Genomic DNA, 17,769 nt, shown 5'->3' on the forward strand with positions numbered 1-17,769 from the left:
TAAGGAACGGTCATAAATAGGCCAAATGTTTAGAAACACAAGGGCCTACTGACACCTGGGCCCACCGGGAGTTTTCATGGTATCCCGGTGGGCCAGTCCGACATTGCCTCCCTAGAAGCGAGTCGTTGTTACCGTATATATCGGGCTTGTCCAAAGTGCGGGCCGGGGAGCAATTGTGGCCCGTTTTCACATTTACACCGGCCCTCAGCCTCCATCATGAAATGAATAATAATGAGGCCCCCCAGCACAGTGCAATCAGGAATCCCATAGCAGTAATATTTGGGCACATTAGTGAAATGATCTGCCACTTGGTCTCTACTGCTGCCTGTGTGCTGAAGGTGTTAGTAATAGACACGTACTGGCACATAGTGATGCACCAATCTCACATACTTCTTTAGGGCTGAAGGTGTCAATAGACGTACTGACGTGCCAGTACAGTGAACTAAAGAGAGCGGCGCATCACTACGTTCTAGTATGTGTCTGTTGCTAACACTTTCAGCACACAGGCAGCAGTATAGACCAAGTGGCAGATCATTTCACTAATGTGCCCAAATATTACTGCTCGATTCCTGTAATTTAAAGGGATACTGTCATGGGTAAAAAAAATTTTTTTCAAAATGAATCAATTAATAGTGCTGCTCCAGCATAATTCTGCACTGAAATCCATTTCTCAAAAGAGCAAACAGATTTTTTTTATATTCAATGTTGAAATCTGACATGGGGCTAGACATATTGTCAATTTCCCAGCTGCCCCAAGTCATGTGACTTGTGCTCTCTGATAAACTTCAATCACTCTTTACTGCTGTACTGCAAATTGGAGTGATATCACCCCCTCCCTTCCCCCCCCCAGCAGCCAAACAAAAGAACAATGGGAAGGTAACCAGATAACAGCTCCCTAACACAAGATAACAGCCGCCTGGTAGATCTAAGAACAACACTCAATAGTAAAAACCCATGTCCCACTGAGACACATTCAGTTACATTGAGAAGGAAAAACAGTAGCCTGCCTGAAAGCATTTCTCTCCTAAAGTGCAGGCACAAGTCACATGACCAGGGGCAGCTGGGAAATTGACAAAATGTCTAGCCCCATGTCAGATTTCAAAATTGAATATAAAAAAATCTGTTTGCTCTTTTGAGAAATGGATTTCAGTGCAGAATTCTGCTTGAGTAGCACTGTTAACTGATGCGTTTTGAAAAAAACATGTTTTCTGATGACAGGATCCCTTTAATGGTTCAAAGAATGTCGGGCTGAATGGTCGGCCCCCACACATTTTCACATCACCAAATCTGGCCCTCGTTGCAAAAAGTTTGGGCACCCCTGGTATAGAGACACTTCACTGTCAGTCTATAAAAGCAGCAAATATTGTCACGCACACACTAATGTGTTAGTGCGCCACCTAGCGGCCCTACAGTACATTCCTGCGTATTGGGGAAGGTGTTGGCCAGGCGTTTAGTTTCTGAAGCTCAGTCTCCTTTTTAAGGTAAATATTTATAGACTTAGGGAAGTTCAACTGTGGCATTTGCTTAGGGGCCCCAGGGTACCCTCTAGTTTGTTGTTGAATCTGTATTCCTTGTTTACAAAAAATAAATAAATGATGGTGCTGGAACCAGGGCAACTGCTCCTGGAGGGGGGGGGGTCTTGTGGTGGTTGCCCCTTTTCATTTTAGTGGTATATTGTTGCCATGGCGACCATATTTTATCGTGTGCCTCTCTCCTGTTTTTCAATGATAGCTGCCGTCTCTTCCATCTGTTCGTAGGTGGAAATCAGTGTAAATAGTTCCTTCTGTGTGTATTTAGTGTTAATTTGCCATTTCCTCAATATATTTGTGGCTGCTGCTGCCGTGAAAATTTGGAATAGTAGTCTCCTCATTGGTAGAGTGAGGTTTGGTGGGGTTACATTGAGAACAGCAATCTCCGGTTTAAAAGGGATTGTCCATTCAAAATGTGTTTTTACAAAAGATGGAGTCCCAGAATTTATTCACCTGTGGGCATTCTCACCACATATGTATGAGGGTACCAGTAGTACTGCAACCTCTCCAGCACACATTTTAATGTGACTCATGGGTAAAAAAGGTTGGGGCCCCTGCTTTAAGGGTTTCAATTTGGTTTCACTGAACACTTCAGCCAGATCTAAACTGTGCTAGGATTTAGTGCATCCCTAGGCTATTAATAGAGGTCCTGTGGTAGCCAAAAGGTGTAATTGGGTTGCAAGTTTAAAGGGGTTGTTCACCTTTGAATTAACTGTTAGTATAATGTAGAGAGGGATATTCTGAGACAATTTGCAATTGGTTTTGATTTTTTATTAATTAAGGTTTTTGAGTTAATTAGCTTTTTATTCAGCAGTTCTCCAGTTTGCATTATAAACAATCTGGTTGCTAGGGTCCAAATTAACCTAACAACCATGCATTGATTTGAATAAGAGACTGGAAAATGAATAGGAGAGGACCTTACTAGAAAGATGACCAATAAAAAGTAGCAGTAATAATAAATAATAATAAGCCTTACAGAGCATTTGCTTTTAGATGGGGTCAGCGACACCCATCTGAAAGCTGGAAAGAGTCAGAAGAAAAATGCAAATAATTTTAAAACTATCAAAGATAAATAATGAAAACCAATGGAAAAGTTGCTTAAAATTGGCCATTCTATTACATACTAAAAGGCGAACCACCCCTTTAAGTGAGAATGAAAGCCAGGGAGCTCTCTATGTTATGATGAGGGCCATTCAAAAAGCCCCGTTTGGTTGGGGATGCCCTTCCTTCTGGCTTTGTAATTATGGTTGCCATCTGCCCAGTATTTTACCGGCCTGGCCCAATGTTATTAATAGGATAAATGCATAAAAATATAGAAACGTCTGTATTTTTTTTTTTTGAAGAAAAGGTGGCAGCCCTATTTGTAATGGCAACATAAACATGATTTTCCAGTATAGATGGCCAGTTTACACTGAAACAATGGCTACTTGGAAAAAGCTGATGCTGCCCATTCATTCCCATTTTGCTTGGATTCCACCATACTGGCCAACGATCTGGCCACGTATGGTCAGACTGATAATCCTACCACCTGAAGGAAATTTTCTATTTGTTTCAGAAATAAACCCGAGCCATTGCTCTACACTTCCGGTTCACTTCCTGCTGTTCCAATCTTTCTGGCAGGTGGTCTAATGGAATGGTTCTTTTAAGCAAATATTTTCAGTATGCTAAACCATATACAGGTATAAGATCCAAACTGCTTGGGACCACTCCAGCATCTCTATGAATTAAGGGGCAGATTTATCAAGGGTCTAATTTAGAGTTCATGGGAGTTATTTAAAACTCCCATGAACCTGAAAGTCGAGCAATTGCAATTTATTAAAAAAAAAATCAAATTTTTGGAACTCGGGTGAATAGGATCAACCTGCAAACTCAAATCGAATTTGAATCAAATTCAATTCGAGTTTTTTCTCCGAAAAAAAAACTTGAATGTCAGGAAGGCTGCAAACAACTCCAAATTGATCCCAGGACGTCTTCCGTAGGCTAAAACAGCAATTCGGCAGGTTTAAGGTGGCAAATAGGCGAATTTGAGTTCTTAAAAGGCCAGTGTATGATAAATCTCCAAAATTTAATTCAAATTTTTTTAAAAAACTTTTAACAATTCCCTAGTCGAACTTTGGCCATAAAAAAACTTGACCCTTGATAAATCTGCCTCTAAGTCTTCTTAAAATTAACCCAATGGGATTGTTTTGCTCTAATAAAGATTGGTTATACTGTATCTTAGTTGGGATCAAGTACAAGGTACTGATTTCCTATTACAGTGAAAAAGAAAATCAATTGTTAAAAGCTGAATTATTTGATTAAGGTGGAGTCTAAGACTGCCTTCCCATAATTGTGGGCTTTCTGGATAATGGGTTTTCGGAAAATGGATCCCATACCTGTAGAAAAAACTGTATAATGGCCCTTAAATGTTTTCCACGTCAAATATTGCGTGTTTCTTTGCCTGTACATCAAACTAGTCATTATTTGGCAATGGTTTTTATAGTAGATTCACTCATCGGGCTCCTTTTATAAGAAAAACAGATACAGGTATGGGATCCGTTATCGGAAACACGTTATCTGGAAAGCTCTGAATTACGAAATTGCCGTCTCCCATAGACTCCATTTTATGCAAATAATCCAAATTTTATTTCAAAAATGATTTCCTTTTTCTCCAGTTTGGCAATTCAGCAATCTGGTTGCTAGGGTTCAACTTACCCTAGCAACCATGCATTGATTTGATTAAGAGACTGGAATATGAATAGTAGAGGCCCGAATAGAACATGAATAATAAAAAGTATCGGTAACAATAGGTTTTCAGTCTTACAGAGCATTTGTTGTTAGATGGGGGTCAGTGAACCCCATTTGAAAGCTGGAAAGCGACAGGAGAAGGCAAATAATTCAAAAATTGTAAAAAATAAATAATGAAAACCAATTGGAAAGTTGCTTAGAATTAGTCATTCTATAATATACTAAAAGTTAATTTAAAGGTGAGCCACCCCTTTAAGGTATGAAGAACCAAATTATGGAAAGATCCATTATCCGGAAAACTCCAGGTCCCCAGCATTCTGGATAACCAGTCCCATACCTATATAAATGGATTGTAGTAAGCAATAATGATTTAATACAATTTAGACCACAGCAATGTTGGTTTTAAAAGACGTACAGTAAACTTTGCATTTCTAACTGCTCAATGATTTGACTCTTTTACTACCATGTGATCCGTAGCTACAACCAACTTTATTCATTTCCTAGCTATGCGTTCCTATAGAGGTTGAGTTCATGTTCTGGTGCTTTAGATCCTGTTAAATCCTACATCTATAGACAATAAGGTAGAAAGCCCCATGAGATTACCCAACCATGTCAATAGTTCATGTAACCAGCAAAATAATCGAAAAACGAGGGCCACTTGACTTGAAATATTGTAACCGTTTATTAAGTTGATAAAAAAAGTGCATAGTACGACCCTTTGACCTAAATGATTTTCAGTTTGCATGGCACAATCAACAAATTGTGACTGCCAAAGTAAAGCGCATGAATTATTAAACAAAGTTTGTAGCTAGAAGTGTAATAGTAAGTCATCTTCAGTGTCATAGTTACTTTATCTATAGAAAATGTGAAGTGTTTTTTTTTTGTTGTTTTTTTTAAAGCCCTCATGAGAAGAATTTATGTTCAGACACGTGGAACATTTGCATTTCAGCCTACCCTAGCTCAACCACTGCTATTAAAGGGGACCCTTCACCCAAAAAAATTCTTCAAAATCCTATTTTATCACATTAGTCAAGCAAAATTAACTTTAATTACGCTGTATAAATTATTTGAATCTCGTTTCCTGCAGCCAGGGAATTCATAATTATAGCAAGCAGGCAGGAGCCATTTTGTGGACACTGTTCTTAAGACAAGCCTTGTATCATCTCAGAATCTTGTTTGTGCACCAGAATGTCCATCCCCATGCCCTGGCTACACAATTAAATGGTGAAGAGAACGGGGGAATGTGTGGAGAGCACTGACATCTAGGAAGTGCTGAATGGAAGTTACTGACAATATTTGGAAATTACTTATTATTGTGCACACAATTAGCTATGTCATACTTTACTATTTAGGGGACACATATAAGTGATTATAATTACTGGGGGGTGCCTAACACATTGGTACCCCCAATACATTTTGGTAAATTTGTCCTTTAAAATTGTTGGAATAGATTTATTGCACAAAACTCTTTCAACTTAGCATTTTAACCAAAGAAGAACCTAAGTTAAATATTGTCCAAGCTTCAGCCCATGCCATAAAGATGCCGTAATAGAATGTTAGTCCCCTCTGAATGGTTTGGTGGTCCTTCAGAGTTTTAGTGCATTTCAGTACTGCGCGGAACCAATGTTTGAAGCTGTCCTCCAACCCGCATTCTTACCCGTTTGGACGCTACCCAACCCGCAAGTGCCTTATCCGCAACCCGCTGACCATCAAGAAACAGGAAGTGCTGTCATTGTAAACCCGAAGTGACACCATTAGAAGTAGGCGTGATCAGAAAAAAAGTGGTTAAAACATACATAAAGGAGTAAAACTCGCTATTAAGACCCGCACCCTAAAGTTCTACCGACAATCGCAGGTTACCTGCTTTTTTTCAGGTACCCGCCCCGCTGCACGACTCTACTTCAGGCAATCACAGTCATTTTGTCATATTACTGCTCAACACCAGACTCACACAGCATCTCTATGGCATAGCTCTGCATTCCTGTGCAATACTTATACCTAGTTTAGCCCTAGTTTTCAGGCAGGATTACATGTGTTTCTTCTAGGAGGTAGTTACCCTGCTGCTGTGTATGCTCCCTAGTCACCAAGACCAGGATAAAGTGCTTGGTTTCAGAACTGCTATATACACATCTAATTCTAATACTGGGGTCTTTTTAAAGCCAGACATGCACAGGAAGATGCATTTGCTTTCCTAGGCCATCTTACATGTGGTGGGCTATATCCATCTCATCCGTTTGTCCAGTCAAGCACTGGAAGAAAGTCTTGTGGCTAATACCACAAAGTGCTACACAATACAAAATATAAAGAGTTATCTTGGGCAGGGAAAGGTTTGCTTCTTTATGAGCATTTACACATGGCACACCATTTTAGGATACCATAGATCAGTGCCATCACCCCAGTAACCATTAAGCCATTTCTCTATCATTCCTAACTTAAAGATATAATGTTCACTATTTTAAGAGGGAGTACAACCTAAAATTCTATAGTCAGTCATACGGACATAGGTTATTTTTGATATAAAACTTTATTAAATTGCATATTTGTATTAATTATGTGAAGGAGCTGGCATACTGCCTTCTCTGCAAATCTACTGTCAGATATCCTATATATTACAATAAACTGCCTCACTTTAATGAGAGGCAGTCTCCATATTCATAGCTCTCTGACAAAATACATTGAACAGAAGTTCAGCAAACTGAAGGGGGGGAAAAAGGTACCCTAGCACAAAAAATGTAAAACAAAAATGTGAGTGGTAGGTACTCCTTACTTCATCAATCTATTCTAATATACTTTATACTCTAAGATACATTTAGCTAATATTTCTGTTTAAAGTGTTGCAGCAGTTCCTGCGATTGCAATGTACGGCAATAGTAACATCTTGTGTGCCCTGTGAATTAGCCTACAACGTAGTCCGATGAAATGGCACTTATAGTATGAACTGTACTCGCTGGTAACTTTACCCCCCTATTTAATTATGTGTCATTTACAGTGCTGTTCCAGTCAATTCCATGAACAAAACAAAAAAAAAAGCACTAAGTTATTTATCAAAGAGGAGTAGAAATGTTGAACAGAGCACAACAATCAACTAAGGCCACCCAATCACCCAGTTAATCTCATAAAATAATAAATTGTAACCCAAAAATATACATGAACTAACGTATACTGTTCTCTAGGTCACACTAACAAGATCAGTAGGACACAGAGATCTGGGACAGAAATCTAAGGCCTTTGTTGCCATTAATTACATTAAAAAAAAAATTCTTGGGTTTAGAGTAGTCTGGTCAGGTGCTTCATTTGGTCGTACAAATTCCTAGCTGTTCTGAAGACGTAAGCTGGGCTAGTCTACTGGTGGGGCTGGAGGTTCCGGACCATGATTCTGCAAATGAAACAACACTACACATTAATTTAATGGTTATTGAAAAGCTCTTTGTTGCAACTGTTCTTGACTGCAGTGTACACCATCTCCTTTTCAGTCTATGAAGCCAAATGACTGGACGAGTAATGTCGTATCTAATGCAGGGAGGCATTCTAGTGATGTCAACCGAGATGTAAGGATTCCAACTTCACATGTAAATAAGAATCTCCCTTCCATAGTAATGACTGTGTCTATGCACTCTTCTGCTTTATTGTCAGAAAAAGAAGACGGACAGACAGAAGACAGAGAAATAAAGCAAGGTAACACAGAAATTAGAAAAGGAAAAACATAACAATAAGAAATGGAAAGCTGAAATAAAGGATAGACTGAAGAGTGATTTTCACTTACATTGTGAGGGCTGGTCGGTTTGGAAGATGTTCTGGTGCCTCTTAGACTTCTTGGTCTGAGCAGATATAGAGTAAATCCAATAACAAGCCAAGCCATAGCAATCATAGCAATGCTGATGCCACCATCAGAAGAGGAATTTGGTCCAGGCACTGTAAAAGAATGGAAGTGATCACGTATGCTGGAAAATAATACATTCAAATATTTAACATAGGCTATAGACATCTGAAATACTGAACAATGGTGAGCACTGATAATGTGACTAGCTACCTTCTCCTACCATAACTGCTCTGATCAACTAGGAAGCTGGTAAATGATTCATTAAAACAGTAAGCACGTGTAATGCAAGCCCTATTCATTGAGCTCATATTGAACAAGGAGGTACAACACAAAAACAGGCCACATATACAAATGTTACTGCTGGGGATGAAGACTTGCTCCAGCTATAATACTCTGTTGTGAATATAGATAGCTGCCTCAGCCCTGGAACCCCAACCACTGATCCATTGAATAGATATTTATTATTAACATGTATTATACAGTCAGCCCAGCATACCCACCACAAGATTCCCCCGTGTGTTTGTTTCAATAAAGCCGATATTTCAACACAAACGCTTGTGTCCTCACATGGTGTCCTGGATCAGCGCCTACTACGCAGGAGTATCGTTGTATCCACATGAATTACATACATAGATCATATGGAGTTGCATACATCACAATCAATACTGGTACAAAAGGTGAGGACGGTCCTGTGCAAAAAAGCTTACAATCTAAAGGGAATGGAATAAGACACAAGGCGTGGGAGTGGGCAAGATCAGAATGAAGTGGGTGAGAGATGTAGTACTGTATGTGGTATTGCATTTGGTAGTTAAGCAGAGTGAGGGTAGGCTTCTCTAAATAAGTGAGCTTTAAGAGATCTTTTGAAAGCAGAAAGTTTGTGAGAAAAAGTCAGACCGTGGGAGAGAATTCCAGAGGAGGGGTGCAGCCCTTGCAACTTTTTGAATGCGAGCATGTGAGGAGGTAATGAGAGAAGAGTTGAGTAGCAGGTCAGTAGAGGAGCGTAGTAAGTGGTTGGGTGAGAATAAAGATATGTAGAGAGGGGCAGAGTTATGAAGTGCTTTGAATGTCAGGGTCATTCATTTGAATTTTATTGTGAAAGGTAGTGGAAGCCAGTGTAGAGAGTGGCAGAGGAGGAGCGGTTGCTGAGGTGTATAAGCCTGGCGGCAGTATTTGTTATGGACTGTCTCTGGCAGGGAAGGCCAATTAAAAGAGAGTTACAGTAGTCTAGATGTAATATGACGAAAGAGTGAGTAAGAATTTTGGTAGCATCTTGGGTGATAAATGATCGTATTTTGTATATGTTCCCTAGGTGGAAGTGACATGATTTAGTAGGTGACTGGATATGAGGAGTGAATGACAGGGCAGAATCTAGTATAACCCCAAGGCACCGTCCACGGGGAGATAGTGGAATTTTTAGCTATGATAGATACTTCTGGGTTGTTACGGGTTTTAGTTGGAGGAAAGAGAAACATTTCCATCACATCATTGAGCAAGATGGGCAGGGGAATATTTGCAACAATTTCACCGCTTGTATATGAATGGAATGGGAAAACCTTACAGCAATAATACGTAACCATTAAGATATGCTGGGGGATAAACTCCTAAAAATACTCAAGCCTGTGTGCCATACTCACATTCTTGCAGGCACTCTGTGTCAGTACAATATGACTGCGATTGTCTAAGCTGAAAGAATAGAAATTTGTTTATGAAAAGTCAATTGTTAAACTTGAAATGTATTATAGACCTAGTACATGAAACATATATTTATTGTGGACCTTTCTGAGGAGTGAGGAAACCCTTTGCTCATGCATGCAAACCATTAAAAGACCAAGTATGGCTGCAGGCAGAACAGCCAGGGGTTTTATTCATCAGTTCTCAACTACAGGTTGGATTCTCCATTTCTGTGGAACCAGGGAGGTGAATCCATTATAACTGCACAAAGGAGTCCCTCTCCTATTGCATGCAAAGGAAAATTCTATATTCTTGGAAATACCTGTAGGCAAAATCCACCTACTTGGTTTTAAAGCACAAAGGGGGGTCTCCTGAATAATTCTTGCTGACTGGCACTGCTTGCTACAAGTTATTAGGTCCTTCTTTGTCAAGGATTCACCTATCTTTGCCCCTATGAGTATTTATCAGTAGGGTGATAGGAATAGAACTTACAGTTTCCAAATAATCCTTACCAGGTTTATCAGTCTCCGAATGGCATGTTCATGGGAACAGATGCACTCACAGGGATCAAAACTGCCCTCCGCCATCTCAAATTCATCCACAAAATACCTAAATTGAGATTAAAATGATTGTGAACAGTCATTTTTTTTCCAGCAACAACTGCACTCCTGTAAAATCAACTTGTACCCAGAGGGCAAACTGGATAATGTGAAAATGTGGTTTTAGTACATAAAATATTTCCTTTGTATTAAACTGATCATGTCATCTTCATAACTATGTTTTTGATATTTCTATATTCTGGTGAAATCTAGATAAGGATTTACCTTGTTTATTGTATGGCAGGTAATTCTTTATTAATGCAGCAATGGCATATTCTGCAGTGCTTTATGGAGCTTATACTCTAAGGTCCCTATTGGACTCACACACACCATGGTCAATTGTATTCAGAACCAATTAACCTGCATGTTTTTGGACCCTGTGTGCCCAGGGGTTATAGCAAAGCACATTAAAAAAAAAAAAAAAAATCAATTTTTTTCAGCTGAACATTATATTGGTTAGTTTGCTCAGAATTCCTAGTTCTGTACTAAATAGGTGCTTTTGTGTAGCCAACGATTACTTAGCACATCCAATCTCGATATGCCCTCTAGTGAGCAAAATGTAAAATAAGCCTCCTTTCTTATGACTTAAGAGCAAAATTCCTCCTCATCTAACTCCATCAAGGTTTGTCATAAAGAAATTTTGTATATACAGTTTAACAAGGAAACTCCCAGTAACATAGTAAATACTGTTACCCAGTCAAAGAGTTATTTTTGTTTTACAGGTATGGGACCTATTATTTAGAATGCTTGGGATCTAGGGTTTTCCGGATAAGGGGTGTTTCGGTAATATGGATTTCCATACATTTAGGGGGTTAAATTTTTTTTTTTTTTTTAAATGTTTCAGATTGTTTAAAAAAAAAAAAAAAGTTCAAAAATCCATGATTTTCCCTTATTTATCAATAAAAAAAGCTCAATAAAATACGATTAGGGAAAATTTCAAGTTTTTCGGATTGTCATGCGGAAAACCCAAATTTTTCGCATTTACCGCCTGGAAATGTGGAAAAACCAGCGTCAAATACTGAAAACTCAGAACATTTCATGACGGTTAAAACATCTTCAGATGGTTAAGGGGATATCTGCCATTGACTTTAACATGAATTAGGCAGGTTTTAGATGGCGTATTTTCGGATTTGGAACCGCTGTGGGGCATAATAAATTGTGAAAAGAAATTGCATCTTTTTTTTTTATAGCGACTTTCAGGGTCAAAATTTCCCGTTAATAAACAACCCCATTTGTGCACTTAAAATGAATTGAAACATTAAATAAATGCATTAGGATTGTCTAGTCTCAAATAAGGATTATTATATTATATATTATATTGAGATTAAGTACAAGGTAATGTTTTGTTATTACAGAGAAAAAGAAAATCAATTTTAAAAATCTGAATGATATTCTTAAAATGCAGTCTCTGGGGTATATTTATCAAAGAGTGAAGTTAGAGATCGCCACAGTCCTCTAGAGTGAAATTCGGCCACTTTTCATTCATTTCTATGGGGTTTTTAAAAGAGTATTTATCAATGGGTGAAAGTGAAAGTTCATCCTTTGATAAATTCGCCTTTCAAAATCCCATAGAAATGAATGGAGAGTGGCGGAATTTCACTCTAGAGGACTGTGGCGATCTCTAACTTCACTCTTTGATAAATATACCCCTATGCCTTCCCATAATTCAGAGCTTTCTGGATAAAGGGCTTCCGGACAATGGATCTCATACCTGTATTTGCAAAACTTAAAATGAAAACGAGAGGCATAAGGGAAGAACGTGTTTTTGTTCTAGCATCAAAACAATGCAACAGAATGCTGCTCACCCACAGAGCAGAACTACATACCCCACATTTGCATAAATACCACTGACAGTTAAGGATGGGCGAATTTTTTCGCTGTAGAAATGACACCCATAGTCTTGCATGGCAGCGTGCGTCAAAAAAATCTTCGTTGCGCGACAAATTTTTTTTTGACGCCCATAGACTTTAATGGGTGTCGCCGACAATTCGCCGGCGGCAAATTTTTGGCAAAACGAAACGGGTCAAATTCGCCCATCCCTACTGACAGTATTCACTGGGGTTCAGCTTGTGCCTGCAGCCCACTAGCAGGTGATTCTGAACACAGGAATCTATCTATAATTTACATATAAATTATTAAATAGATAAGCAGACAGGCAGGCACATGATGAATATTTTGCGACATTTTACTTTCCAAATTTATCTCAATATTTTCTGCTACAAACTCCGATCAAATCCGCTCAGGTTATTTATTATGATTTTCCCGAAAATTGGATTTGCAGTATAAAAAACAGATTTTCACGATTTTTTCTCATTTTTTCATCCTATCCGAATTTTCAACCGAAAACTTCGGGGTTTTGCACGAAACCCAGCGCACGTCAAAAAAATCATTGGGGCCTTTCCCATTATTAACTTATATGCAACCTCGACAGGTTTGAGATGCCGGATTTTCTGATTCTGACTTTTCCATCCTCTGGGTTTAATAAATTCTGAAAAATTTAATGATTTTTTAAGAGTCCTATTTTATAAAAAAAATTTTTTTCGTGATTTTTGCATTCGGAGTTTAGTAAATAACCCCCTAGGTCTACTAAAAATCCTTTAAACATTAAATAAACCAAATAGGTTTTGCTTCCAAAAAGGAGGTCGTTCACCTTTGAGTAACTTTTAGTATGATGTTGACAGACAATTTGCAATTGATTTTCATTATTTAGCCTTTTTCTTCAGCAGCTCTTCAGTTTGCAATTTTACCATTCTGTTGCTAGGGTCCAAATTACCCTAGCAACCAAGCAATGATTTGTATAAGAGACTGAAAAATGAATAGGAGAGGCCTGAATAGAAAGTTGAGTAATAAAAAGCAGACAATATATGTGTAGACTTACAGAGCATTTGTTTTTTAGATGGGGTCAGTGGAAAAGTCAGAAGAAGAAGAAGAAGAAGACAAATAATGCAAAAACTACAGAAATAAATAAGGTAGACTAATTGAAATGTTGCTTAGAACTGTCTCTATAAGATTTAAAGGTGAACCACCCCTTTAATTATATCTCAGTTAGGATCAAGTACAAGGTACAGCTTTATTATTAAATAAAAAAAGGGAAATCATTTTCAAAATTTGGATTATTTGGATAAAATGGAGTCTAGGGGAGACAACCCTTAAAGGGCTTCCGGATAATGGATCCCATCCCTGTACTATGGTATAACATTTAAAGGGGAGGCAAAACCAAAAATATAATTTGCCTAATGAAGCAAAAAGTTATTCTAAAGAACTTTCCTATATTGTAAATGTTATTGCAGCTGACAGCAGTATTTTATGGCCCCTGTCTCTAGCACAAGTCAGCCTTGCATACGTCTTCGCAGGTCAGCTAATCAGCTGTTTTAACAATAGGACCAATAGTTCAGATAATAGCAAGAGACTGACGGAACCTGCTGCAATTGTATTTACAAATATTTTTAAAACCACTAAAAACGTGTACATATTTCGGAATTTTGCTTAGAATTCTATTTTTCCCCCGGGCAAAATGTAATTTTACTAGATAACTATGTGCAGCAAGATACCCGATGGAAGTGTGCCTTTTTCAACCTCATCTACTATTTTACATTAACAGTATTTCTGGTACTTTTTCATGAAAAAAGTAAGGGGAAAGCCATGTACAGAGATATATGTAAACACTATGACTAGCCCATAAAATGCAGCTGTTAATTCCTAAGGAACATGGAAAAAAAACAGCTGGTGCAATCCTTATCCCTTACATCATTGTTTTAATGTTTTGTTTAAAATCCTGAAAACATAGAACATGCCACACATTTTTATTTGCAAACCCATGAGCTTTGCCTTGTTTTATGTGCCAAGAACATGCAAGCCAAGCAATAAAGCCATAAAAGTAATGATATGTTGATACAATATCGCACAATACACAGAACTTATCTTACACCAGCGAGACTTCACTCTATGGGTCTTATGCCAAATAAGTTAGGTTTTAAATGCAGAGTCAACCCAGGTACATGCTTTCTGGACCTGCCCACTGATTGATAAATTTTGGGAAAAAGTAACACATTTTATAGAACAAACCCTTGAGTTGCCAAATGTGCGATTCCTAGAAGATTGCCTCTTGGGGCTTATGAAAAAAATTCAAAATGAATCAATTAATAGTGCTGCTCCAGCAGAATTCTGCACTGAAATCCATTTCTCAAAAGAGCAAACAGGTTTTTTTTATATTCAATTTTGAAATCTGACATGGGGTTAGACATATTGTCAATTTCCCAGCTGCCCCAAGTCATGTGACTTGTGCTCTGATAAACTTCAATCACTCTTTACTGCTGTACTGCAAGTTGGAGTGATATCACCCCCTCCCTTTTCCCCCCAGCAGCCAAACAAAAGAACAATGGGAAGGTAACCAGATAACAGCTCCCTAACACAAGATAACAGCTGCCTGGTAGATCTAAGAACAACACTCAATAGTAAAAACCCATGTCCCACTGAGACACATTCAGTTACATTGAGAAGGAAAAACAGCAGCCTGCCAGAAAGCATTTCTCTCCTAAAGTGCAGGCACACGTCACATGACCAGGTGCAGCTGGGAAATTGACAAAATGTCTAGCCCCATGTCAGATTTCAAAATTGAATATAAAAAAATCTGTTTGCTCTTTTGAGAAATGGATTTCAGTGCAGAATTCTGCTGGAGTAGCACTATTAACTGATGCGTTTTGAAAAAAACATGTTTTCCGATGACAGTATCCCTTTAAAGGAAAAAACATTGACTGTATATTTCAGCCCAAGTCTGAGTTTCTCTCTCCATGTCAGCAAGGACAATCCCTGACAGAGTAACTTAATCCCCAACACTTTATTTACAAGAAGGAAAGAAAATATTCTTTTTGCAGCATAGCAATAAAAAATGTATAATTGGCCAGTCATAATGCGGAGATGTTACGTAAAGCAGCCAATAAGATCTTTGCTTTAATTTTCTTTTTGCACTCCATGTCTTTGATGCTATGAAATGCATGGTGCTAGTGCACAAGCATACTATGTGTGATGATCATGAAAGACAGGTTTTTGGGGTTCACTGGCATAGCGCTGTTGGACACTGAAGTATGAACAGCAACCCTAGAGCCTGTAATTGAAATAATTTTGATCTGGAGCTTTAGCTGTCCTTTAATACCGTACTCATACAACTCATTATTTCATTCTTTGTGACTGGGTTATAACAAGAGAACAGCCAGTGGAAAATAAGCAGGTGTAAGGGCATCTATCATGCTGTAACCAGCAGCAGAGAATGAGCTTTCATATTTTAAACCCTGTATCACCTGACCAGGTCCAACCTGAGACTCAAAATAGGCCCTAGCAGCCTTCCTACAGGAACATTAAATAGTGACTGTTTTTGGCTTATTTCAGCAGCCCCTCTGGCATTTGCCAAAATTTACAGATCGGCAGTCAGGTGCAGGCCTCTACTCGCAATTGGCCAGTTTGGATACATTCAAGTTACCCAGATGCACCTTAAGACCCCATAAAATGTTGCACCTTGACAGTACCAGGCACTTGGTGGTGATTACCTTTATGGGCTCTTACACAGAGAAATGTTTGTGTATAAGGGCCCTTAATCAGGGGCAATTTTGAATGTTTTGTCCCTCTTCTTTACAGCTACAAAGCACTGGAAATCGCCCTTTGTGCCATTACTAAATCAGTTACATATGAAATAAATCTTGCAAAAACGAATAGTCTCTAAAATCCAATGACAACCCCTGGGATTTTGTGCATTCCTCTCCCCTTCCACCCCAACCTATTATAAATAAGGATTTAGCCAGGATGCTGCCTTTTTCAGCAGGATTTGGCCGAAAGCATTTCTTGCTCCTTTTTTAATGCGTTCGACCGTAGGGAAACGTAGCCAAAAAAAACGCATTCTATTCTTTTCAGGATTTTGATTCAGCTGAATCCTTCTGCCCGGTCGAACCCGAATGTGCATATGCAAATTAGGGGCGGGGAGGGAAATTGCGCGACTTTTTGTCACAAAACAAGGAAGCAAAAAAATGTTCCCTTCCCAACCCTAATTATAATCCTAATATTAGGATTCTGATTTGGTTCGGTATTCGGCCGAATCGGGGGTTCGGTCGAATCCAAAATAGTGCATTTGGTGCATCCCTAATTATAAATAATATTTTATATCCTATAGTTCTACATACATTCACATAACAATAGAAGGAAACTCCCATCGATCTTCTACCAAACCAATATGCAGGCACCTGGCCAAGCCAAGACTCTGACAACTTGCCAAGCCGGCTAAGAGCTGTCAGTGACAATTTTTTTCCACTCAAGACACGGACGCGTAATCGGTTAAATGATGTGTCAGACTAACTTACCCACTGTACACTGTGTACCAAATCTCCCTCCTCTCCAGGGTACAGCACTTCAGCTATTCAAACACCAGTGCAAGTTGCCATATTCAGACTTGTACAGGGAAATGTTTTATAAAGTATAATGTGCTTCCACTTTCTGATCAGAAATACAGGGTGATCCCGTGTCCAATGTGTGCCTCTCCAGCTCTTGTTGGACTGTGACTTTCAGACTAGGGTTGTCACAAAATGATGGCTGATCCCAATGTTATTAATAGGGTAAAAAAGATAAATGTATAGGAAGGCCGGTATTTTTTTTCCAAAAAAGGTGGCAACCCTACTACAGGCACAATAAAGTACAAGAACAACTGGAGGGCTGCTGTTCTGATGTCCCAAGTGGAAATAAGTGAGCTGCCAGATAGACACCCCACTTCCCAGCAAATTATCAGATCAACAATAACCAGACAGCAAAGCAAGAGCTACACCTAAAGTTGCACTACTGATATCCATCCGCCGAATCCCTCCAGCTGCTGCTCAATTACACCTTCCAAGGAGCAGGAGCAGCAATTAGTCCAGGAAATTACCCAGCATCCTCTGGAGGGTTTGGGGAAGCAGCAAGTTGCAAATCACTGCGCTAACACAATGCACTGCAAGCATATTGAGCTGTCTGGTGGCATAGGTTACCAACTAAAGAAAGGGAAGCCGTCAAGAAGTCCCTAAGCGCTTACCAAACCCTAGCGCTGGCTGTCTCGCCCCCCTGAGCGTTACCCCGGCTCCTCACTCCACTCTTCCAAATCTGTGTTTTGATTCGAAGGAACACGTCATGCTCGCGCACAGGACCCGGATCTCCTAGGGACGCTCCCGCCCCTCTCACGCCTAGGAGGGAGCCAAAGCCAACAGATACACAGAGCGTCAATGGACAGAAGTTACAGGCGCTCAGCCAATCAAATGCGTCCAGCGCCACTACCCCGCCCACACCGGCACTCGCTTGTTTGGCATGCTGTGCGCCTGAGGCGCTGGACGCTTATGTGGGTTAACTCGTTCGCTGCTACATGTCTAACAATGTCTAGCAGAGGATGACTGTGGGTTCTGGCAAATGCCAG

The 17,769-nt window shown here is 39.3% G+C and overlaps 1 protein-coding gene across 4 annotated transcripts; it reads right to left on the reverse strand.

The window, feature by feature from the left end:
• Nucleotides 1-4,919: 4,919 nt before the first annotated feature.
• Nucleotides 4,920-17,525, reverse strand: smim14.S (small integral membrane protein 14 S homeolog). 4 transcript variants are annotated; one of them, XM_018235622.2, is made up of 5 exons: nucleotides 16,694-17,153; nucleotides 10,260-10,356; nucleotides 9,711-9,759; nucleotides 8,020-8,168; nucleotides 4,920-7,632 (listed from the first exon to the last, which is right to left on the reverse strand). In XM_018235622.2, the coding sequence occupies exons 2-5, from the start codon at nucleotides 10,332-10,334 to the stop codon at nucleotides 7,594-7,596; spliced, it is 312 nt and encodes a 103-aa protein (XP_018091111.1). In that variant the 5' UTR covers nucleotides 10,335-10,356; nucleotides 16,694-17,153; the 3' UTR covers nucleotides 4,920-7,593.
• Nucleotides 17,526-17,769: the final 244 nt, after the last annotated feature.

Source organism: Xenopus laevis, chromosome 1S (genome assembly GCF_017654675.1).
Source record: "Xenopus laevis strain J_2021 chromosome 1S, Xenopus_laevis_v10.1, whole genome shotgun sequence".
Classification (NCBI taxonomy): Eukaryota; Metazoa; Chordata; class Amphibia; order Anura; family Pipidae; genus Xenopus; species Xenopus laevis.

Coding starts and splice junctions, on each gene's coding strand:
- smim14.S (XM_018235622.2), bottom strand. CDS start 10,334: ATGGCGGAGGGCAGTTTTGATCCCTGTGAGTGCATCTGTTCCCATGAA. Junction 9,760..10,259: donor TTCGGAGACTGATAAACCTG/GTAAGGATTATT, acceptor CTATTCTTTCAG/CTTAGACAATCGCAGTCATA. Junction 8,169..9,710: donor CACAGAGTGCCTGCAAGAAT/GTGAGTATGGCA, acceptor ATTCTTTTACAG/TGCCTGGACCAAATTCCTCT.